Genomic DNA, 22,929 nt, shown 5'->3' with positions numbered 1-22,929 from the left:
AAAATTCCCTGTGTTACGACAGTAAACAGGATTTAGTCCAGTGACGACCACCAGCCAGGGGTGGGGAAAGCCAAGCTGTTCTCACAGCAGTCTGAGCCAGGCTTACACAGCCTGGGCACGGGGAGAGGGGCTGAGCAGCCATGTCGTGCTGAGGGCTCTGGTACCAAGGCTACCGTTGCCGGCAGCTGCAGAGAGCTCAGGGTACAGGATGCAAAACGCTTATTCCTGAAAATGAAACATGAAGCATCCAAGAGAGGAAAACAACGTCTGAGAGCCATAGGCAGCCTCAGCCACCAGCACTGAAAAAAGCCACTCTTAGCACTCAGAGTAACATGGGACCCAAAGCCACGGATTCCTTCTGACCAGGTCCAGATACTTCTCCATCCCTTAAGCAGAAAGTGTGCTAGTAGACTCTGTTCATTGAGGCACCATCCTGTTAGCGCTATTTCTACTGCATTATCATTTCTATTCAAAACCCGTAAGAATTATCCATCATAGGCAAAGGCAAAGCAAAATAGTCAAATGCATAAATAATCCTGCTGATAAGAGAAGTGACTGAGTGTTTGTTAAACTCAGCCTGTTGGCCTAATTAGTATAACAGCAGCATATTTTGCATTCAGAGTGAGGTGGAACAAGCTAACAAAGGAGAAAGCTTTGTACTGGGTAATGATATGAGTAAGCACAGCTCCGAAAGCTATTTGGCAGACTTTGATCCACTCAGAAAAGAGAACAAGAGCTCTTCAGGCACTTCTGACAACACAGCCTTACCATGAGTGTGTGCCAGTAACCAGCCTCTACCATATTCATATGCATTTAGGAAGTTTATCTGACATTAGATTTGTTGAATGTAGGAAGTAGGAAGACTGCATTCAATGTATTTCACACACCTTAAAAATAGCAAGGCCGAGGGAAATCAAGAGCTGACTCTAAGGTCCAAACAATCACAGTTGGGTCTGCCTGTTAAAGCTGGTTTTTTTGTATTTGTTTCACCTCCTTGCTGTAAATGATCAACCTTTCTGAAACAGCGGCTGTGGCCAGATTATTCATCCCTAGCTAATCGGTTATGTTCCATCAGCGTTTCAAAGTGAAATGAGCTCGGAGGACCATTCCCAGTCTATAAAGTTTAGAAACCCCCTCCATCCACTGAAACCCTGGTATTCACACAGCAAAACAGACTTCAGAAGGCAAATTGTGTTCTAGGCACTAACACTGACCGCTGGTTGGCATGAACAAAGTAAATTAAATCACGGTTACTTTCTGCTGTAAGGGTGAAAACCAGCAACCAACATAAACCCATCAATTCACAGCAGGGACTTTAAAGACACCAGCAACTGCAAAATGTTCAGCCTCGGAGCTGTAAAACACATCATCATTTCCAAGATTAGCAAAAGTTGTTCATCTTGCTATGTTCTCATGACAGATGTTTTTTCCCCTCTGAGTTTCTTTCATCTTATTAGATTTTAGCTCCCATTATAGTTAGGAAAATTTTGCAATGGGGCAAAATTAATTAGTTTGCATCAAAGAAAGGCTCCTTGAAATGTGACACTAATGAGTTTCATCTGCCTGATTAGAGGGCTTTGCTTTTAGTAACACTTTGTGCAAACAAAATCTTGTTTCAGATAAATATAACATTATTAGAATATTCAAGACTAAAAGCATTAGCTAAACAGTAACCAGGATAACGGATAAAAGACGAGAGTGGTAAACTGTCAACAGACATATAACTGAATATTGACAAGAGGTTGCAAGTGTAGACCAGAACAGGTTAACAAAGATTTAATGAAGACGTGTTTGTGCAAGTAGAGCTTGGTACCATTCGCAACAGCATGTTTAGTAAACTAGCGCTACATCTTGCATCTTTTCACAAGGCTTTTAGGAATTAAATGGGAAAGACTTAGGGATAGGAAAAGCGAGTACTAATTTTTAGAAAGAAAAGACAGAAAAAAAGTTCATTTTAGATGAGTCAAACTAATTTTTAACACCTGGTAAACTACCTGGACAAAATATTTGCTTATTTTAAAAATCTAGTTTTAGTCAAGAACAAATGGTGTTTAATCAACTTTGTTTTAAATGATGGGAGAATTTCTCCAGAGGACAAAGGGGATTAAATACTTTTGGTATTTATTATTTTTATTGAGCTTTTTCACCCAAATCACTTTGTCTTGCCCTATTAGTACAAACAAGTAATAAAATATGGTCTGGAATGAATTTCCTGATAGGAAGGTGGAAATTCACCTAAAAAAACCCATGGTAAAAGTAATTATCAGGGATTTGCTGGTAAATTGGGCATAGCACACTGTAAATGACGTCTGCATAGACACATGCTGTGCCATTTGCAAATGACAAACACAGGACATAAGTGCATGTAGTAGAATATAAGGGAACTGTGTTTCCTGTGATTACATCTCCCTCCATAAACCTCCCCAGCACATAGACCAGACTAGAAACGAAGCCATGGTGTTAGGGCAGGCCTAAGCTGCTGTCAGGAACAGCTCAATTTGAGAGGCAGCGGAAGGTCCATGTTTGGACAAGGATGTGCTTTTCCACAAAGCTCTCCATCCGTGGTCAGACAAAGAAAACACTTCAAATTTGTGTCCATGCTCTCAAAAACACACAGGTAGACGTTTGAGCAGTACAACCCAACAGACAGTCACTTCTAGTTGGGGGAAAACATGTAATCCAGATTTGCTGCAGAATCACATCGCAAGGCACCAAGCGGTTATCCAGCTTAAGGTGGTTAAATACAAAAAGCCTTTGGATAAGCCCAGACCTGAATTCAAACCTCTTTTCTCTCTTTCCTCTGTTTTGATAAGGTTTCAACTTGAACATTACCACTTTTAGTCATAATTATCTTGACCTGCAACAGGCAGCACTGAAACCTTGGCAGTTTTATCATTTTGACAACCTAACACACAAATTTAAATTAAAAAAAACCCTAATTTCAAACACCTATGTGTCCTCTTCCTCTGATGCCATACACATACTGCACCTGGGCATAATCTTTCTTCTGCTGTCCTTCTGCGACAGGTCAACAACAACGACAACACCAAAGGCTGCGCCTGTTATTATTCATAAGCTTTTTGTTATCTCTCAGAAGAAGCAAAAGGCCCCAGAGCACATGTGGGAAGGAAAAAGCTTTGTTTAATTTAATTAAGTTTACTTCTTTCAAGTCTGAGTAAACTCAGGGATCAGAACGACTGGTTAATTAAATCATGAAAGTAGTTCCTTTACCCTGTAAGGACAACCACATAATGCGGTGTTGCATTCAGCAGGTTCTTCCAAAAACACATGCTCAGCCTTTACACCATGGACGAAAAATAAGTCTGCCAAGCAGAGAGCAGTGCAGTATTAAGAGCTCTTTTAATGCAAAAGCTGGCAGCTGTGGAGTAGCGCTGTGACTGTTTTCAACACTTCCATCTTGAAGGTTGGCTCTGGATCCACTGGTGAAAGTCAGTGATAACATGGCAATCAAAGATCTGGTTCTGATCCTTACATTCATTGCTCAGAGCACTGGTCAGGAGAGAAGTGAGCAGGGTGGGATCCGAGATGCATTTGCACAGTTGCTGCCCCACCGCAGTGCTGGACGCTGCTCCTTACCCACCTGCTCTGGTGCCAGAAAGGCTGGAGAAGCAGGAGGGACACAAGAAGTTCGCCTCTTGGGGCTACACCTGGTTGCTCTTGCTGGATTGGTCCCTGGTACCCATAGACATATATACTGTGCAGGAATCAGCCTGGGAAGCTCCAGCCCCATCGCAGAGCAACTCCACGCCAGTATCTTCCACGTCTTTCTCCCACCTCCTTTTAGGAGCTGCCAAATCCTCTCCAAGAGGAAGAAAAGGACAAATCTTCCCTTCATTTGGGCTTGGGACCTTCCCCACGTGAACAGCTCACATTGCACAGTGCCAATACATTTATGTCCCTCAAAGACTTTCCTCGGACCTAGGTAATTTACCCACTTATAGGGAATTTCCCATGTTTCTATTTATCCCTTCATAAGTGTTTTCCACCTAAAGAGCTCACAAAGTTGGAGTTCCTCCTTTATCTTCCATGTTTTCACCATTCACTTTTTCCTTTCCCATTATTCCAGCCTTTTCTATCCACTATTTCTTCTCCTGCCTTTCAGCCATTCTAGTTGTCTCATCCCAAATGGCAAGTTATGTTGCTGTTTTGTTTACTCCTACCTAAGCACAAGTGTTTCTCCTTCCTTTCTACTCTCTTAACTTATAAAATCAAAATCTTTACTCATCAGGCTGGCATAAACTCAAAATGTTTTCCCATAGTTCTTGTGCCCAGCCTTCCTACCTGACTAACGAGGAAACTCTGATGTTGAATAGACAAGGTTGTGCACTATAGAGATTTTTTTAATGGAAAATAAAATCTTCTGACATCACTGACTAATTGCAGTTTGTTGCTCTAAAATACAACACTATGGCTATATTGCAGGGCAGGATAAAAGTGTGCATGTATTTTCCTGTGTGTTTCAATATCCTCCTATTGACAGAAGATAGGATGATGAGGCTACGACTGGAGACTAGGAAATTATTTCTGTGATTTCATTAGAGTAATTGACAAAAGCGTTTCCTTTCTAGGTAAGGCTAACAGATGGCTTGTTAAAGTTACGACGTCTTCAAACAGAGCTGTCACCAAAAGTGCTGTGCACGACAACAAAAATAATATTGATACAAGCTCACTGCAAAATTAAAATGGAGTTTACATAACGTAAAGCACAGAATAAATAGCTGTCACCATTGCAACACAGAATATCAAGGTGCATTTGCTTTTCTAAGGTTTCCTTGGAAATTGGATAAAAAGACATAAATTGGGGAAGTGTCAACAACATGGGACTTCAGTCATTATGGGCACAAGTATGCAGTCAGTCACCATGCCTGCACCACGTGTATGAAGAAACTACCATGGATGTACAAGCATGTTACCTCAAGGCCTGGATTTCAATCCCAGTAGTAAGAGAACATGTTAATCACACAGAATTTGTAACTTGGGGTAAATATGTTTGCATATGAAAATGCTGAAGTCAAATTCAAGACTGTAGATTTGTACTCATAACGACTGCTGTTGTAGACCGAGCAGGATTTTGTTCTCCTTGAGTCAAAACAGGCAGGCACCGAGCAGGCCCCTTCCCCTCAAGTCTACCTAGTTATCAAAGCCAGGATTACGCTGCCGTCTGCTGTGCTAAGCTCAGACCAACGTGCAACACAAGCGGCGGCCCTGCAGGCCTGTGCTCTCACATCTCAGCTCTGTGCCTGTGCAAGGCAGGGACCTGCAGCACCTGCTGCTGCTATTTCCTTCATGAAATGCCTCCCTGGTGCCCCAGGCAGCCAGCAAAAACATGAAGCATCGGGGGGAATAACAATTTTTAAAAATTATTTTAAAAAATTAATAAAATCAAGCAATACTAGTTTGTCCACCTGCTGTGGTTTTTAAGGCCTTAGCCTCACCTTAAACTTGTCTAATTGCCATGAGAGCAGGAAAAACTACAACGGAGATTCAGTTTTGAAAATAGAAAATGTCATCAACATAATACCTTTTTGATAGGTCACCGCGCATAAGCTGTTCTAGAATGCCAACATTTGTTACTGATATTTAATACTTTTCTCCTTCAACATAACACTTGCTATTTATCCCCTTTATCACAATTCTCCCCCTTTTTTCCACTGTTTTCTTTCTTTCTGCAGCATCCCTTCTTCATTTCTTTTCTTTCTCTACTATTACTGCCTTACTTCTCTCCACAGCATCCTACCACTGTTACCTTTCTGTTTGCATTAGCCTTTGGATAAAATTCAAATTTTGTATGAAATTCAGCTCTCAGACTTTTCTGAGACATCATTAAGACATGTAGCTAACTCCCAAAGAGAGAGAGAGGGAGAGGGAGGGAAGGCAGGAAGGAAGGAGGGAAGGAAGGAAAGAGAATCCCAGTGGGTTTTCCCTGGGTCTGTTCATTTTCTCTACAATAAGAACTCAGAAGCAAACCTTTTCTCCTACCAATCTTAGAATCACAGAATCACAGAATGTCAGGGATTGGAAGGGACCTTGAAAGATCATCCAGTCCAATCCCCCTGCCGGAGCAGGAACACCTAGATGAGGTTACACAGGAACATGTCCAGGTGGGTCTTGAATGTCTCCAGAGTAGGAGACTCCACAACCTCCCTGGGCAGCCTGTTCCAGTGTCTGTCACCCTCACTGAGAAGAAGTTTTTTCTCAAATTTAAGTGGAACCTCTTGTGTTCCAGTTTGTACCCATTACCCCTTGTCCTACCATTGGTTGTCACCGAAAAGAGCCTGGCTCCATCCTTGTGACACTCACCCTTTATACATTTGTAAACATTAATAAGGTCACCCCTCAGTCTCCTCCAAAATAAAGAGCCCCAGCTCCCTCAGCCTTTCTTCATAAGGGAGATGCTCCCATCCCTTAATCATCTTTGTTGCCCTACGCTGGACCCTCTCCAGCAGTTCCCTGTCCTTCTGGAACTGAGGGGCCCAGAACTGGACACAATATTCCAGGTGTGGTCTCACCAGGGCAGAGTAGAGGGGAAGGAGAACCTCTCTTGATCTACTAACCAACCCCCTTCTAATACACCCCAGGATGCCATTGGCCTTCCTGGCCACAAGGGCACAGTGCTGGCTCATGGTCATCCTGCTGTCCACCAGGACCCCCAGGTCCCTTTCCCCTACACTGCTCAATGTCAGCTCCTTGCGTTATAAAACCTTTTTTTTTTTTCTTTTCGGAAAAGAGGTAAATAATCAAATCAGGGAGGCAAATAAAAGGAGGAACAGGAGCAATATTTCCCATAGCAAAACCTCTGTCCATAGCTATTGGAAAAATCTGGTTTATTTTACCAACCTTGTGATGTCAGGTTCACTCAGCACACGGCTCATCGGCTCTGGCTGAGGGGCACGCTCACCGCCCAGCTCATGCACCAACCACAACCGGGGAGCAAACGCGCAGCTGCTCACTGCTTTTGTTTGCCTTCACATGAAGGATTTTTGAGAAATTGTATAACATTACAGCAGACTGGTCCTTGCCCCAGGTGTAGCAGGTTCTTCCTTTCTCATTGAGTTTGGCAGAGCACATTAATTTTATTATTATCTAGAACAACAACAACAATAAAGTAAACTGCAAGCATAAAAAGGGAAAAAATGTACAACATTTAATTTTGAGGGGAAAATAAAGGATACACTAAGGAACTGCTGTGACAAAGATGTTCTCTAGAAACAAAAGCAAATTCTTAAGTGAAAAAGATAACAGAGATACTGCTGCTCTTGTAGTTCTCAGTAACAGCCAAAATAATCCAAAGCTAGTGGGAAAGCGCATAGATTTTCAAAACAAACACACAGTAACACATCCATATCTTTTCATACCAGTATCATAAACTATGAAAAATATATTACAAATAAATCTTGGGCTTTTGTATGTTTGTTTTTCATTCAGCTTAGTTACAGCCAAAGGTAGTTATAATCTTACAGACAAGGGAGTCACCATAGCAGTTATAAGAAAATACAAACTAAATATGTACCAACAGAAAATAGAGAAAGCAGAGTGACCAGAATATGGAGAAATGTAGAAAAGAACTTTCAAGTAAATGAGGTTTAATGGTTTAGTCTACCAGAAAAGACAGGTCTTTGACATGAACACTGGACAAGCATTCAGATATGAAGAGCAGCCATCTCCTCACACCATCAAGAGAGCAGCTGAAGCAATATAGTATCATTGATTTTTCTCCATATACTAAATTTCTTTGGGTTGGTGTTTCTTTGCCTTAGGAAGAAGTTACTACGTGGGATAAAGATGCCAAATGTACATAAATTGTGAGTCAAAAGAACGTTAGAATGCTATCTTTCGATGAAATTATTGTATGGATCTGTGAAGTCTAATTTAAGGCCTTCCAGTCTGATTTCTATTTTCTAAGTGTACTTATGCCATGATTCACATCCTTCTCTATCCAAGCAGGGCTGCATTCCTGTTTCTTTTTATTAGTTCAATGCTTCAGATTCTGGCTTTTTGTTCAGAGCTCTGCACAAAGCAGTGACAAGTACTTCTCTTTTTTTGCCAGAGGAGGATGTTATGGAGGTAAACAGATCCTTGGTCTGGAAGAAAGCTGCCCAGAGAGATCTTGGCTTGCCAGTCGGTGTCAAAGCATGGCTAGGAGAGGGAACAAAAACCCAAACAAACCAGCAAACACCAAAACCCCTCCCAACAGAAGGAACCACCACCACCAAAAGAACTAGACACATGATGTTCACAAAGCACAGACTACGGGAGATCCCTGCTGGCAAGACAATGAAATACACACACACCATTTCCAAACATGCCATTCGCTTGCTACAACAAAGTTTCTTCCACATCTGAATACCAAAACTCTGCACGTTTACCTTGCATTCCATTTGGCACCAGCCTTTCGCTCCTAAAGCCAGTGTGGCCCCACGCGTGCAGCACAGACCACACAAGAGCAGCTGTTACATGGAGCAAGCGGGGAATTCAGTCTCCATTTCACCAGGCTTATGAAGCATAAAAATTTCTGGCCATACTTGAATTCTCATTCTGCTGAAGCAAGGCTGATGGACCCATTTCTGCAGCTGCAGGAGGATGGGACCCACTTGATTTCCCACTAACTGACATTGGTGATTTTTTCTACCGCAGGACAGGCATTAGATATCATCCCACTTAGACAATAACGATCTGCATATCTCACCTACTTGTTGCTATTAGTGATACTGCACTGAACAATTAATCAGCCAATACTGGATACTTGTCTATTGAAAAGAAGGAACAAAACTAAAAAAATCCACAACCAAACAGATCTTGTTTCAGCTTTTCTGTGTGTTACATTAAACAACTACTGCAAAACATCAACAACTACAACAAATTTCAAGACACAAGCCAGAAATAATTCTTAACTATGGTGGACAATCATACTTATGATGCACCTGGGGACAAACTAAGCTCAGAAAAATGTTAACAACTGGATGAGAGACATTAACTTCCAGGCCATAAAAATGACTATGCAAAGTAAGCAAGAAAGAAATAAAATGAGTTTCAATGAAGGACAACATATTTTACAGGACATTGACATTATAACAAGGTTCCATTTTCCTCTTACAAATGGCATATTGAGAGTAACAGACATTTCCAGTGGCTCAGAAATCAAACTTAATTGACGCTTAGAATGAAGGAAAGCATACAAGTTTTTTTAGAAAAAGAAACTTTATTACAAATCTGTAGGTTTAAGAAAATATCCAAAAACTGTCAAAGTAGTATGAAAAATGCTGTCATCCTATTCACAGTTACCAGTTTCGTCCAATAAACATAGCATACAAAAATCAGCAGAAACCATGGCAATTCTTTTTGGTGACACAAGCCAGATATTATAATTTTAGATCCCTTGCTGACAACTAGGATGCTGCTGGCTGCCCAAGGGAATGATTTAATTGCACTATTTTTGAAAACTGGAAGTTTGCATGAAAAAGCTATGTACATATACACATACTGTATTTTACCATATGTACAGGTAACTCAGGCAAACAAAACACAGCCCAGCACAATACTTAAACCAACAAAAACCTATAGAACCAGGGAATGTCTGTATATGGTATTAGGTTATTCTCTGTGCTCTGGTTACCATTTTCTTTTACATAACAAACACCAATTGTCTTCCACTCTTATTTATAGAACAGTGAACCTGACTTGTTATACTGTCTTTTCAGACACAGAAAACATCAGCTGCACTGCATGCAGGCAAGTGACCTAAAAATGCAATGCGGTTAAAACATAATATAATTAGAAGTGGGATTTTTAGAAGACTGTAGACTGAATTTACTGCAAGTGACCTAACACCTTAAACTCCGTTGAAAAACAGCGGCTAACATGGTATTTCTGATGTTGTTCACAGATAATTCATAAGACACATGAATGAGGAAAGAACTGTCTGATACATGTTACATTCCTGAAGTGTAAGTATAGACTGCTTTAAAAAAGCAGACAGTTTGCAAGTATGCCACAGATTAAATCCAAACCTGCCCACACCTCCAACTCTGAGTAACCGGCTGCAACGGTTGGAAGCTGCAGCACAAGCCATTGGTAACCACATTCTCAAATCCTTTAAACTGCAGACGACCTAAATGCCACAAGTCAGAGCTACAGTGCAGAACAGGCTTCAATCTAAGAAGTGTGAAAATTTTAAAGGAGCACGATGAAAGAATTCTGTCACAATACCTCCTTAAAGAACTGATATAATCTAAAAGAGGAAAAAAATCCCAAACTACCCTGTGTAATTTAACTCTGTTTTTATCAGGTCCTTGAAGGTCCTTGGGCAGAGGAGATCTGGGATTTCTTATCAGTCAAGCCTCCTTTTGCCAACAGAAACATGGAAGAAGCCAGCACAATGTTAAAAAACTACTCAATGCATTTCATTCATTTTGCTGTTTCAACTTACGTCGAAAAGCACAGAGTCAAGAGTTATTCAAAGAACACTCACTATGCTACAGAAGAGCAATTAGAAATGGACAGTCTCTTCTAACTAGAGCAAACAGGATGGAAGATGTAGAACTGAATTTACAGTAATTTCCTTCCCCATGCAGACCAGATTAACCCTAGGTTAAGCAGGGCTACCTGGAACATTTCTTAAAAGCCACTTGTTGGTAAGAAGGTTGCCTCATTCTCCCACCTTTACTGAAAACTTGATTTCTGAAACACTGTAATAAAACAGTAAAAAAATCTTCATTCCAAAGAAGGAAAATATTTCATGTACATTCTTAGGTGTGAACCTTCAGGCTTGGGAAACGCTTTTCTAGATTGTCAGCAAGCGTCTGATCAGCCTCACGCAGAACTTCAAGGAAACTCTCCACCTGGGAATAGATCGCAAACACACAAAAATTTTAAAAAATTGCATGAAACACAGAATTCTTATACTTGGTATAGGAGGTCTTTCTACTCTGGTACCTTCCCACCAACCATAGCCACGACCAGCCATATTCCAGAATAATGGAAAACGCTCCACAGTAGATGCCTTCCTCCTAAATCCCACCATTTTAGCTGGTCTAAATTTTGAAACATTATCATCTTTCCCAAACTCTTATTTTATTGTTTAAAAGTACATAAATAAAAGCTCCCTATGAAAAGTATTTACAATAATTTTTCTATTAAAAAGTACAAGACAAATTTTCAGCTAGCATAGATTTGCAGATATCCATACATTTCAGCACGGTTTGACCTTTATATCCACTGATGATCTAGGCCAGGGGGAGTAGCTACTTTTATACAGTCTTAAAATTACATTTAGCCCTTTGAAGGCAATTGTGAGGCTGATGTGGCCCCTGGTGAAAATGAGGTTGACACCCCTGATCTAGGCAAAGCTCTGGCTGAAGTAAGCCAGAAGAGACAGAAGGTAACACTGCCTAGAAGGGCATATTACCTGTGTCTGGGCAACTCTGTCCTGCCTCTACATCTGATTCTGAAAGGTCTTGCCACCCAACTAGTATTTTTTCAGCTATGTTAAAGACCTTGTAATGTACTCACCGATGTGAAATACAGAGGTAAGAGGTTCTGAAATGCACAGGAGCATGTCTGTTCATTTAAATGTCCCTGGTGTAGTCCTTCTAACGTATTTTCCTGGGAAATAAAATGAGAAATACAACTAGCATGTCATGAAAGAACAAACTCAAAATTGTGCAGTGTCTGCAAGTATGCACTTAATTCTCAAAAATGGTAAACCAACATTCTCAGAGAATGCCCAAGGTAGCTAACACAACAAAGGTGTGAAAGCTCACGCATCACAAGTCTCTTAATCTGAATGCTCCCATAATAAAGAAATCCAGCTGAGAAGGTGAGCTTATATATTGATACTCTTTCCTTTTCTTAAATTAATTTGCTTTAATTCAAAAGAAATGGCAACATACACCTAGAGAATTTATCACACCAGATCTTGGCCTGAAGGCATCCAGTTCAGAAAACCTGTGTCCCTGCCATCTAACACACGTTGCTGCTCACCTTCTGATTGATTCTCTCATGAATTTCCTGTACGCAATTTCAGTTGCACAGAAAATGCCCACATTAATAGTAACAGCTTTTTTCCTTACGTACCCTGCAGAAATCCCTTTCGGAATTTTGTTTTTCTTACCTTGGTCAGTTCTTGAAGCATATTGGAAAGTAATTCACAGCAAATATCCTTCAAAATTTTTAAATGGAAATCTTCCTCGTTCAGATCAGCCTTTCCAGTCTCTTGTTCTTCAGACTCCTTTGATTTATCAACAGATCTCTTCCCACAGCCCTCCATGTATTGTAAGATACGAATCAAGCTCCCAATCAGAGGCATATCTAATAAAAAGTAACAAGAAACTGGAAATTTAACACAGAAAATTTTTCCCCACCCTTTCAAAGCATTAAAACTTTGAAACACACCGCAAGGTTTTATACAAAGCCCACAGGAATGTATATTCTGGCAGTGTTGTAGAAATGTAGTAGAAAACCCAAACCACTTTTTCTGCAAGATAACCTGTATCTGTAAAAAGTATATGTCAGTGGTAAGGAATATGAGAAGCAAAATATCTCTAGTAGTAATTCAGAGAGGCTAGTACATTAAATTTGCATCCAGATAATCCTAACTGATAAATCACACCGCCAGATGCTGCAGATGACCCTGCCTCACATTCCCTTTTAATTCTAAAGACTTGTCCATGGATTGAAAAGAAACAAGCGATAAAGATGGATTTAAGTAAGTGCAGAATCTCCCACTACTAAAAAACTATTACTATCAAGACCTCACATTTTAGCAAAGATGAGTTCTGCAGTTTTCATTAATTTACCCAATGGAGAAGACTGAACAGAATTTGTAGATTCCATTACTGTAACTCTTCAGAGATACCAGTAACTGAACTTTGAGATAGCTGTGATTTTCAGTCACCAATAAACAGCCTTAATGTATTCAAACATGTAACTGAATTGTGTTCTGAATCGATCTCTAGTAAACAGTGATAAATTAACCACCTTTCACCCCACATACATAAAGTTAATTCTGACAATAAGTTAAAAAACCCCCAAACTAACAAAATCCCACAAAAAAGCACGACTTGCTTTTCCTCATCTTGGTGTATTCTTGTTCGGTCTGTGAAGCAAACATAGCAGACAGCACAGACAAAATAGAGGCCAATACAGTCTTCTGCTCCTGCACAATGATCGGTGGATCATCTGGCTGGCAAAGTTCATGGCAAACAAGGTCATAAAGCAAAGTCCAAGTCTCTTTTCCTCCATCAGGAGCCTGCACTTGAGAAAGAAAGAAAGAGAACCCACCAAACCATCAAATTTAATCTAGGTAAGCGAATTTTCTCCCCATTAAATATCTGATGATCTGGAAGTTTCTGCGATTCTTGGTCCTACCATACGTAGCAATTCAAGTGTCTTACCGATAGCCTGAATACCCTCATCCACTGTGGTCAGGAGCTGCAAAATATGCATATAAACATCAAGTCCTTCCGGATTATCCGACCTACCCAGAACAAACAAAAACAAAGACAAATTAAAGATACTCTGTATGATTTGGACACACAGAAGACCACTAGCAATCACTGCCATTCTCTTTGCTAACGAACTAGTTGATTCACTTCAACTGGTAAGTACAGGAAAATACATTCTAGTGATCTGTCAACCTATGCAGCTCCCAACAAAATCAAGATGTTCAGACATAGGGCTTAACAAGGTTATGAGGAGTCTCCTCAGCCATGAAATGGAAAAGAAATCTCACATACCGGACTTGTTTGGCTGCTTCAAGTATACAAGGCACAATTTTAAAATCTGGAAGTTCTTCAGGGGAATCATCAACAGACGGTCCCACAGACCGACACGTGCCATTTTTAATCCAGTTTAACATTAGCTCTTCATCTAGATCAAAGAGTTTGTCCACCACTTCACCCACTTTTACCAGCAATTCAACTGCACAAGAGAGAATGTTTAAATTTCAACAAGAATAATAACAAAGAACAAAAAACAGCTCACAAAATGCTAATATAAAAATTATTCAGGGTAAATTCAGTGCTGAAATGTAGTAGTTTCGTTCACAACCTACTAATGGTTGCTATATTTATTTCCTTTTTGTGGCACAGATCAGGTGAAGAGTTTGATAAATAGGGACCGCTGGAAAGCCCACAGTCACCTTCTACCTTATCATGCCATTTATAAAGCAGGAACGTTATTCTGCAAAGAGACTTGAGGTAACTTCTGCTTCTAAAGTGAAACTTTCCAAGATTTGTCCTTAAGTATCCAGTTTTCTGCTACTCTTACATCTGCCAATCCGCATTTTGCTTAAGCAGAGCTGTGATTCCAACTGCACGGGGCAGGTTTTCTGAGGATTTTCATTTAAAACAAAACAAAACATATACACAAACATAGAGCTAACATTCTCCAAATTATTAGGAAACTTAGGCAAATAATAACTGCTGTTACAATTGAGCTGGACATGAAAAAACAATGCTATTCAAAATATGTCCATGATTAGGTGCTCAGTTTTTTTGCTAAATTAGTGCCATCATAGAAGAAGGATTTGTGTCCCACTGACTGCACACGCAAAGCCTGTGCAGTGCTCTGCTGTCCTTCAGAGTAACTGAATTATTCCTCCAGTTCACATTGCTCGAGTATGGTAGTTTTGAAAACTGAAAATATATATCTGATTTGGAAAACAAACAAACAAACAAAAAAGTAAATGAGGCCTTTTTCAAGGATCAAAAATGAAATGCATATCCCTGAATGAGGACTATGTCCTTTCCTTTACTGTGCCAAATAACATTTTCATCTGTTAGACTTGTTTTTATTCCTCCACAGAGTTTTCTTATCACAACTAGTGCTTTTCTAGTTTTATATATATTTTTAAACTTGCAAAGGCAGGACAATTTTGTGTGTGTGTGCTTTAAATTAATGAGGTTTATTTTATTTTAAAGAACTGCTGTACTCCCAGCTGAAAATATGTGTCTTTGAAACTGCACACTTCAGTTGTTATATTTTTCTATAAATATACACTAATTCCCAGCTTGTTTTGGCAACTCACCATTTGTAGAGCTGGACATGATAAAGCAAACACAGTCATACACAGATGGGTTTTCTCGGATTCTCTCAACCCAGACATTGGCCACCTCAGGCTGGGAGAGGCAAGTTAACAACAACCTAGACAAGAATTGCACATTTAACAAATCAGAAGAAAATTCATTGATTTTAGCTGTACAAATATAAATCCAAAATAATGAGAACGATGTGCCAGAAAGAGGAATCTTGCTCACAGTAAATCGATTCCAGAACAATGCGGAAAAGACAAAACAATGATAGGATAATAAAATAGCGAGCCCACTGGTCAATTTTCTTCCCAGGTCTCAGAACACAGCAGAACTACACTAACAATGCATTAATTTCTGAGATGTCCTACCTGCTTGTTTCCAGAAGAGTTGGAGAGTCTGAATCACACAAACGTTGCAACAGCACTTGGCTTTAAGGAGAGAATGCAAGATAAGGGTTAATAAAAACAATTGTTGTTTGATAAAAAGTTATAAAAAGGTTAATTTCATAGCTGCAGCCATGTTCTGAGATTAAAAATTTTCCTGCCCGTGCCTGCATTACCAGTGTTTCAAGATTGCCAAACTCAGAAATTAAAGATTCAAGAACCTGACTTGTGATTAAAAACAAAGAAAAAATAGTATCCTTTTTTTTCTTCACTGAACACTTCCCACTCAAATAAGGTCAGCCAAAAACGTGTGAATTAAGTCAAGGCATGGCAGACAAACTTGGTTCCTTCTATAATGTACATTTGATGATTATGAGTCCAGAAAAGTTATGAGTCATACACATATAAAGTACATACACACTTACCCAAGACTCTCATCTTTACTAATGGACATGCATATGTCTTGGAAACAGGCCATATTTCCTAATATTCCCACACAGATTTCCTGAAAAGTCAAAACACAGTATAATGATGCAACTACGGCACAGTTCACAATTTTATTTCCACAGCTGTAAGACAAAAGTAAGAAAGGTTCAAAAATGTTTTCCAGTTTGATTTCCAAGTTCTTATGATCCACCAGTTCCAGGGCAAAGACACAGATTTTTCTACAGGATGTCATTAGACTAGCCTAAAATATGACAGGTCCTATTAAATATATTTTGATGTTAAGGCATCGCATAAAAGCAAATATATCTTGAAATCAACTTGCATGTTCTGTGCACTGTTTTGAGGCTGATCTGTCATCCCTATTATTAAAGCAATAAAGAGTGCTACTAATAAAAGTATCACCATGTAAGTGCAACCCTCACAGATATTCACTTCCTCACAAAAGAAAGGGGTCTTGACACAAGCTTCCAGCAAAGCCTGTTTTCTGATTGCAGAGATTAAAAACAAAACCAAAAGAAACAAAAAGAAACTAACCCATATCCCAAAGCAGTGCACTGCAGAAGGATATTCATGCCTAGACAACCATTAAAAGACACATACTTCTATAAAGGGGACAGTGAGAGCTGTGAAACACCTACAGGTGACTGATGCTAACAAAGAATGTCCTGGGAATCACTCACTTTTAGCAACTTTAAGTTGGAAATCAACCCTCACCACTCCAGGTTATATTTTTTATTAACACTCTACTAACCCTGCTAAATTACAGCAGACACTCTGACAGCCACTATTTCAAGAAACTACCCATGACAGCCAGTTTGCACTGAAATCCAAATTTTGGTTGTACTTTCAAAGTCCTATGTATCTATACTTCATCTCCTGAAGTAAAGCTTCTGGTAACTCCAGAGAAAGAGGAGTTATACCAACACTGAATAGCTTTGAAAACCCTATCTTGAATCCTGTGTAATACAAGCTGAAAAAGAATTACATCAAAACAAAGGAAAGAAAAAAATACGTTAACTACCAGTGTCTAGCAGTTCCTAACCACTAAGAATACTTTTGTAGGTCTGACTAAACAAATTCATGACCATTTCTGTTCAGTAATCATGAAACAAGTCATGAGAAAAAAGGCCCGCCTTTTCTGTTTTTTACAATGAGCCTTAAAACTAGGCTTGATAAACTTAGTCCTTTATCAATAATGATGTATCAGCTACAGAATCACTGAAATATCTACTGATTAGACCATATTAAAAAGACTGCAAAAAAGCATTTTAAAATGTGATTTTGTGTTTTCACCTTGTTTCCTTAACCTATTCAAAGGTGCAATGGGAGGTGGAGGAAGCTAAGTGCAAATGCATGTACAGAGCTATCTACTACTTCTATCGATATGGGACAGGTTTTTAACAGTCCATACTTACAGTAAGGCGAGGGCATTTTGACTTGGCGAAAACTCCCATGAATATATCAGGGGCATTAAACTCCTGAAGAAATAAAGCGACATCCTGTGGAGAAAGTGAATGGAGAAGTAAATGGACTTTCATAATTTACAAACATAGATCAAACCTTGTCTCATAGAACAGGGGCTGGATCAATGAGATGTCAAATTAATAACAAGAGATTATTTACTTCCTAACAGTTATGAACAATATTGTGCTATAGCACCTTCTTTTCAATAAGAGATCAGCGAGTCCCTATGGGGATTCAGGTTGCCAGTGATGTGCTACACAAGGAACCAAAAAGGCACACTTAGTATCTTTTGCTCTCTAAATCAGAATTCAGCAAATAACATGTCTGCAGACAGTGACATTACCCAGACATACAAAAAGAAACACGAGAAGGGATTGCCATTAGCACTTGATCCAAGCACATGAAAGAGGAAATCTCCTCCTTATTTTACCACATTAAAACACAAGATAAGTTCTCTTTTTGGGAGTAAACTACACATCTTCCATGTTTATTTAAAATATCTAAACAAAGAGCCGGAAATAAAATAATAATTTTTTATATATATCTCTCTCTCTATATATATATATGTCTTACTTGAGAATTTGTTCCAGCATTTCAGAATGTTGAGAAAAATACTAAAAAAGTTATGTCACATTGCCATTTCAAGTCTGTAGCTGAAGTTTAAAGGGTTGTTAATCTATCAAACTATGCTTACTAGCAGGACACATTACAATTGCTACAGAAAAATATGCCTATTTAGAGATGGCATTAATATCATCTCCATAATCAAACTCCTGAAGATACCGGCTATGCACCTCAGTGAATTTCAGCTACAGCTAAGGTACTGTCTTCTCATAACTCTGAGCTTCACTTCAGTTCCTGCCCATAATACAGAAAACCACGAGGTGTGACTTTGGCCCCATGTATGCCAGCTGACCCCAAGCAACAGCACGGCATGATCCACCAAGCACCTGGAGGGCAGGTCAGGCAGAGTGCCTTGTTCCTTTTACATTCACACACAGCTCTGCTTTACATTGTCAAACAGCAGAAGAGGGCCCAGCGGCTCGGACACAACCAAAGCCCTGCTGCTGCAAACTGGGCCTAAGAGTGCATACAAAGTACTTGCTCATCTTGAAAAGCGGCCTCCGCAGTGAGCCTGCTCGGTGCCATTTCTCCACACCTGCCCTGCCTAATGCCTCCGGGGGCACTGTCAGCCACACCAGGGAAGAAGCAATGCCACCGAAAACAGCAGGGTGGCCGACCCCGTGTGTCCCCGCGTCACTCCGTGTGTCCCCGCGTCACTCCGTGTGTCCCCGTGTGCCCCGCTGCCAGCAGGATCCCGACCCGACAGGCTCAGGAACAGCCGCGGAGCAGGAGCTGCCCGGGGCTGTGACCCGCCCCCGAGGTCCGGCCCCTACCTCGTCCATCGACATGTCCCACACTTTGCAAATGTCATTCTCCATCTCTTCGTCCAGTTCCGTCTGCACTCCCTCGGGGCCGGCGGCGGGCTCCGTCTTCTCGGGGCTGATCACCTGAGAGAACGCGGGGAGAGGGACGGGGGGCGGACGGGGGCTGCGTGAGCTACGGCCAAGCAACGCCATGGAACACTAACACCGACCTATCGCTTCGGTTACAGTTTAAAGAGCCCCACACAGCCACGGAACCGCGGTGCCGTGTCCTGCGTCCCCCCGGCCCGGGCGAGACCGCACCCGCCAGCTGCCGTTCCCGGGCCCGCCGGCCTCTCCTCCCGTCACGGCGCCCCCGCCCCCCCAGGCCCGCACCTCGATGAGGCGGGTGAGGATGCTGAACAGCCAGTGCTTGCTGTACACTGTGTTCCCCACCGCGTCACCCTCCTCCTCCGCCTCGCTGGAGGGCGGCGAGGGGTTGCGGTCCATGGCGGCCCGGCCCCGGCACCACCGCCACAGCCGCGCCGGCGACAACGAGGCGGTGGCGGCGGCCAGAGCGGCGCCCGGGAGGCGCCCGCAGCGCCCCCTGCCGGGGCGGGGCGGCGGGAGGCCACCGCGGGCCATTGCTGGTCTCCGCGACCGAGGCGGAGCCAAGTCGAGTCGGGTCCGTGGCGGCAGGACGAAACCGCCCCCACCGCGGGAGGCAGCCGCTGGGCTCCCAGCGCCGCCGGAGCGCCAAGCGACATCCCCGCCCCTCGGCCGCGCCGCTGGCCCCGTGACGCGCTGGCACGGCCCCGCGGGGACGCGCCCACGGAGCCGCTGTGGCTGCGGGTCGGTGCCCCAGAAGGAAAGTCAGCGGCGAGGGGAGCAGTTTTCAGAGTAAATTCTTTATTTGGCTGTACAGAGGAGGTGTAATGGGAGCAGAGGTGTCTTCCTGGGGGCTGTGTTAGTATTTGCTGGGAAGGCCTTTAGGCCTGTAGCGGTTGGGGTCCCCGCCGCTCCGGCCCCACCTGTTGGCCTCCTGGTCCGCTCGGGTGTCCTCTGCGCCTCTGCCGCTCACGCCGCTCTGCCAGGCCTCCCGCGCGTCACTGCCGGGAAGAAGAAAGGCCACCTGAACCAGCTAGCGGTTAACTGCGCTTTCTGTTGATTTCCTCACTCATGTAAAACCAGCTTTTCCACGGGACTTCTCAAAGCGAGACACAACCACGTCTTCAGTTCTTGTCAGCGAACCGCAGTGGAACCCATAACTGTCATAACTGTTATGTCAGAAGATGAACCAGCGAGGAAAGAGAGTTCCTTATCACCAGAAATGCAGAAGTAAGGAATCTGCTTTCCCAGGAGGACAAGAAGAAAGGTCCATGCTCATATGGGAGGAGAGACACCATTCCTATAGAAGCTGGCTGTTCAGACATTAACTGCTTCCCCTCTACTGTCCTAGGCCAAAAACTGAGTACAACTCAAAAAGGACTTCAGCTGGAATGCCTGGATCCCTAGTAACTCACTGTTAATAAGCCAGATACACCCCATTACCTGATCACTCTGGCTGCCCAGGCACCACCAGGTCCTCTTCGGGCAGCATCATAATTCCCACGAGCATGGAAATATTTGTCGGCACCTTTATAATTTGCCTCGCGCATGTCCTTGTATGCTCTGTACATGTCCTTTGCCCCTGAAGAAAGCAGAGAAACAGAGATTATGTTGACTGTAAAGAGTCATCCCAGAAACAGTTAAGTACCATTTCAGCCGAGAGCGGAAAGGTCTAAGGAGCAGTAACACAGAGAGGCACTTCTCCACATGGGCCTTTGCACAGAGGTGTGCCCACAGAAAGGGCCTGGGGGGGCTGATCAAGGCCCTCTTAGAATCAGAGAATCATTTCAGTTGGAAGAGATCCTCAGGACCATTGAGTCCAACCATAACCTACCTCTAGCACTAAACCATGTCCCTAAGAACTTCATCTAAACACCTTTTAAACACCTCCAGAGATGGTGATTCCACCACTTCCCTGGACCACTTCCCAGCAGCAGAAACCAGCGGGGTTGTTCATGTGGAGCTGCAGACCTCCCTGCTCTGAGGACTATGTCCACTGGCTGCCAGTCACCTGTGCTTGGGGTGGGGGTTCCTGAGAGAAGAGCTTGTGGTAACAGCAGCTTACCTCCAATTGCATCCACGACAAATTTTCTGCCTGGGATATCAGCACTTGCACATAGAATAAGGGAGAGCAACACGAGGCAGACACAGACCCTCATGGTTCCCGGCTCAAGCCTGACACAGAGCTGTGAGACAATCAGAAAGAGGAGCAGTTTTGGAGCACCTTTGAAAGACTACAGACATAGCACCCATCACACCCACAGCTGTGCCTGGGCAACCACCCCAGCACTGATGGCCACCCCAGAGACCCATTGCTCCCCATATGAGGACTGATGCCCACCGTGCAACTGCTACCTCGGCTCAAGATGCCGCAACAGAGGCAGATGGGCAAGAGAATACCAGCTAAAATCACATAATATAGCTCACAAATTTAAAAAGTCACTCACCACTGCAGAAGGCCAAAGCCAGAGGAGAGGGAGCTTGTCTGGTGTGCTCTCAGACTCAGAGGGTATTTATAAGCAATTCAAACCCCTCAAAATAGGAAATTGGAAAGGAAACCCATGGGTGGGAATTCCCCTTCCCCACTTCCAAAACAGAAATTACAGTAAGCCTGTCCTTGCCCTTACTGAAAGTTCACAGCTCCTGTTACACAATTTTTTAGAAAGTATGTGGTGCTTTGCAACTGCCCACAGGACTATTTGCTCCTCATAACAAGCAGGCTGAGAAGCTTCCTCAAAGACTGAAGTGTTCTGTGTGGTTGAAGTGTTGCAGTTGGCTTTAGGGTGACACTTTGGAGGAGAAGGTTCCTGATGCTGCTCAGGGAGGGTGTGGAGTCTCCTTCTCTGGAGACATTCAAAACCCACCTGGACACATTCCTTTGTAACCTCATTTAGGTGTTCCTGCTCCAGCAGGGGGGTTAGACTACATGATTTTGCGAGGTCCCTTCCAGTCCCTAACATTCTGTGATTCTGTGTGATTCTGTGATTGCCTGCACTGTACGTTGAAGCACAAGGTTGAGTCTGGGTCTGTGCACAAGGAACGGTCAGCTGCCTTATCAGATCTGCTAAGTGAAATTCCCATGTGCGCTGGGATGACAAGATGGATCCCAGAGCTGACAGAAAGGGAAATGTGAAGAGTTGCTCTTAGCTCCATTGCAAAGCAAACTGCATATACCTATGTCCTTGCTGAGAGTGCTTTAAGACAGTGCGCACATACATGCTACCATAAGGCAGGCTGGAATGGTTCGTCCTGCCTTTGCTTGCTCTCATGGGTCCTTCTTGAGGGACTTCAGCCATCCAGCTGCAACTGCAGCTTGAGCTTAACGCAGGAGAGTTTTTGACACAATAGTAAACAATTTGCCTAAGGGGAAATTCAGATCCATACAGCCACAGCTCTGCTAGATTTTGATATCAATATATTAACTGTTGGGCTTTATCAGCATGGTTTACAGTTTGAGCGCCCACTGCGCTCTCCCTGCTCGGGAGCCTGCTTGGTGCTTGCTGCCCTTGGTTAACAACTGACACAACTGCTGCCCTGCAGAAAGCTCTGGGTTTGAGCACAGTTGCAGTTCAGGCTGCAATTACAGAACGTCTCCTCCTTGTGTGGTCTCATACATGATTTAACAAGTCTAAGAGGGCTACTTTAAGTTCACTGCAGAAGCAGCATGTGTAGTTACCCCATTCACAACTCTTATCTTGAGGAAAGAGGAAGCGTTTTCCACAAACAGGCCTGGAGCAGCAGGACAGATATTCTCTAGTACCCTATCTCTGAATGGAACTATTTGAGACAAAGAAAATCTAAACCCTAACTAACAGACATGGAAACTTTGCAAAAAGCAGGGGGCCAGACACATAATTTTGTCCCCTGCTACCTGTGAACCTGATGCTTAACAGCATAACAGCTCAGTTACTGCAGAGACTACACTGTTGGATTTTGCTGCAACTCTGTTCACATCGTAGTGATTAACACCCTTAATATTACACATTGCAGAGTCACATCAGCTCAAGTGCCTTCTCTGCTGGCCTTGTCTGTCACCTTTTTAAATAAAAAAAAAAAATCAAAACAAAAAAGAAGACTGGAAAATTATTCCTGTAAGTTGGAGTACAGGCTCAC

The 22,929-nt window shown here is 42.5% G+C and overlaps 2 protein-coding genes across 2 annotated transcripts; both read right to left on the bottom strand.

The window, feature by feature from the left end:
- Positions 1 to 9,212: 9,212 nt before the first annotated feature.
- Positions 9,213 to 19,266, bottom strand: SAAL1 (serum amyloid A like 1). The gene is made up of 12 exons (XM_080345455.1): positions 19,105 to 19,266; positions 18,742 to 18,855; positions 17,296 to 17,379; positions 15,859 to 15,938; positions 15,419 to 15,478; positions 15,047 to 15,162; positions 13,755 to 13,938; positions 13,413 to 13,495; positions 13,084 to 13,272; positions 12,131 to 12,327; positions 11,530 to 11,622; positions 9,213 to 10,859 (listed from the first exon to the last, which is right to left on the bottom strand). Exons 1-12 carry the CDS (start codon positions 19,216 to 19,218, stop codon positions 10,767 to 10,769), a joined length of 1,407 nt encoding a protein of 468 aa, XP_080201581.1. The 5' UTR covers positions 19,219 to 19,266; the 3' UTR covers positions 9,213 to 10,766.
- Positions 19,267 to 19,602: 336 nt separating this feature from the next.
- LOC308040697 (serum amyloid A protein-like) lies at positions 19,603 to 21,293 on the bottom strand. Its single transcript, XM_080344933.1, has 4 exons — positions 21,264 to 21,293; positions 20,882 to 21,002; positions 20,260 to 20,398; positions 19,603 to 19,817 (listed from the first exon to the last, which is right to left on the bottom strand). Exons 2-4 carry the CDS (start codon positions 20,973 to 20,975, stop codon positions 19,676 to 19,678), a joined length of 375 nt encoding a protein of 124 aa, XP_080201059.1. The 5' UTR covers positions 20,976 to 21,002; positions 21,264 to 21,293; the 3' UTR covers positions 19,603 to 19,675.
- Between the last annotated feature and the right edge of the window lie 1,636 nt (positions 21,294 to 22,929).

Source organism: Nesoenas mayeri (assembly GCF_963082525.1).
Source record: "Nesoenas mayeri genome assembly, chromosome: 5".
Classification (NCBI taxonomy): domain Eukaryota; kingdom Metazoa; phylum Chordata; class Aves; order Columbiformes; family Columbidae; genus Nesoenas; species Nesoenas mayeri.
The sequence above is the reverse complement of the archived record's forward strand: the minus strand, read 5'-3'. Positions and strand labels throughout refer to the sequence as shown.

Coding starts and splice junctions, on each gene's coding strand:
- LOC308040697 (XM_080344933.1), bottom strand. CDS start 20,975: ATGAGGGTCTGTGTCTGCCTCGTGTTGCTCTCCCTTATTCTATGTGCA. Junction 20,399..20,881: donor TGTCGTGGATGCAATTGGAG/GTAAGCTGCTGT, acceptor TGCTTTCTTCAG/GGGCAAAGGACATGTACAGA. Junction 19,818..20,259: donor TGGGCAGCCAGAGTGATCAG/GTAATGGGGTGT, acceptor TCTTCCCGGCAG/TGACGCGCGGGAGGCCTGGC.
- SAAL1 (XM_080345455.1), bottom strand. CDS start 19,218: ATGGACCGCAACCCCTCGCCGCCCTCCAGCGAGGCGGAGGAGGAGGGT. Junction 18,856..19,104: donor TCCTCACCCGCCTCATCGAG/GTGCGGGCCTGG, acceptor GCGTTCTCTCAG/GTGATCAGCCCCGAGAAGAC. Junction 10,860..11,529: donor TACCTCTGTATTTCACATCG/GTGAGTACATTA, acceptor ATCTATTCCCAG/GTGGAGAGTTTCCTTGAAGT.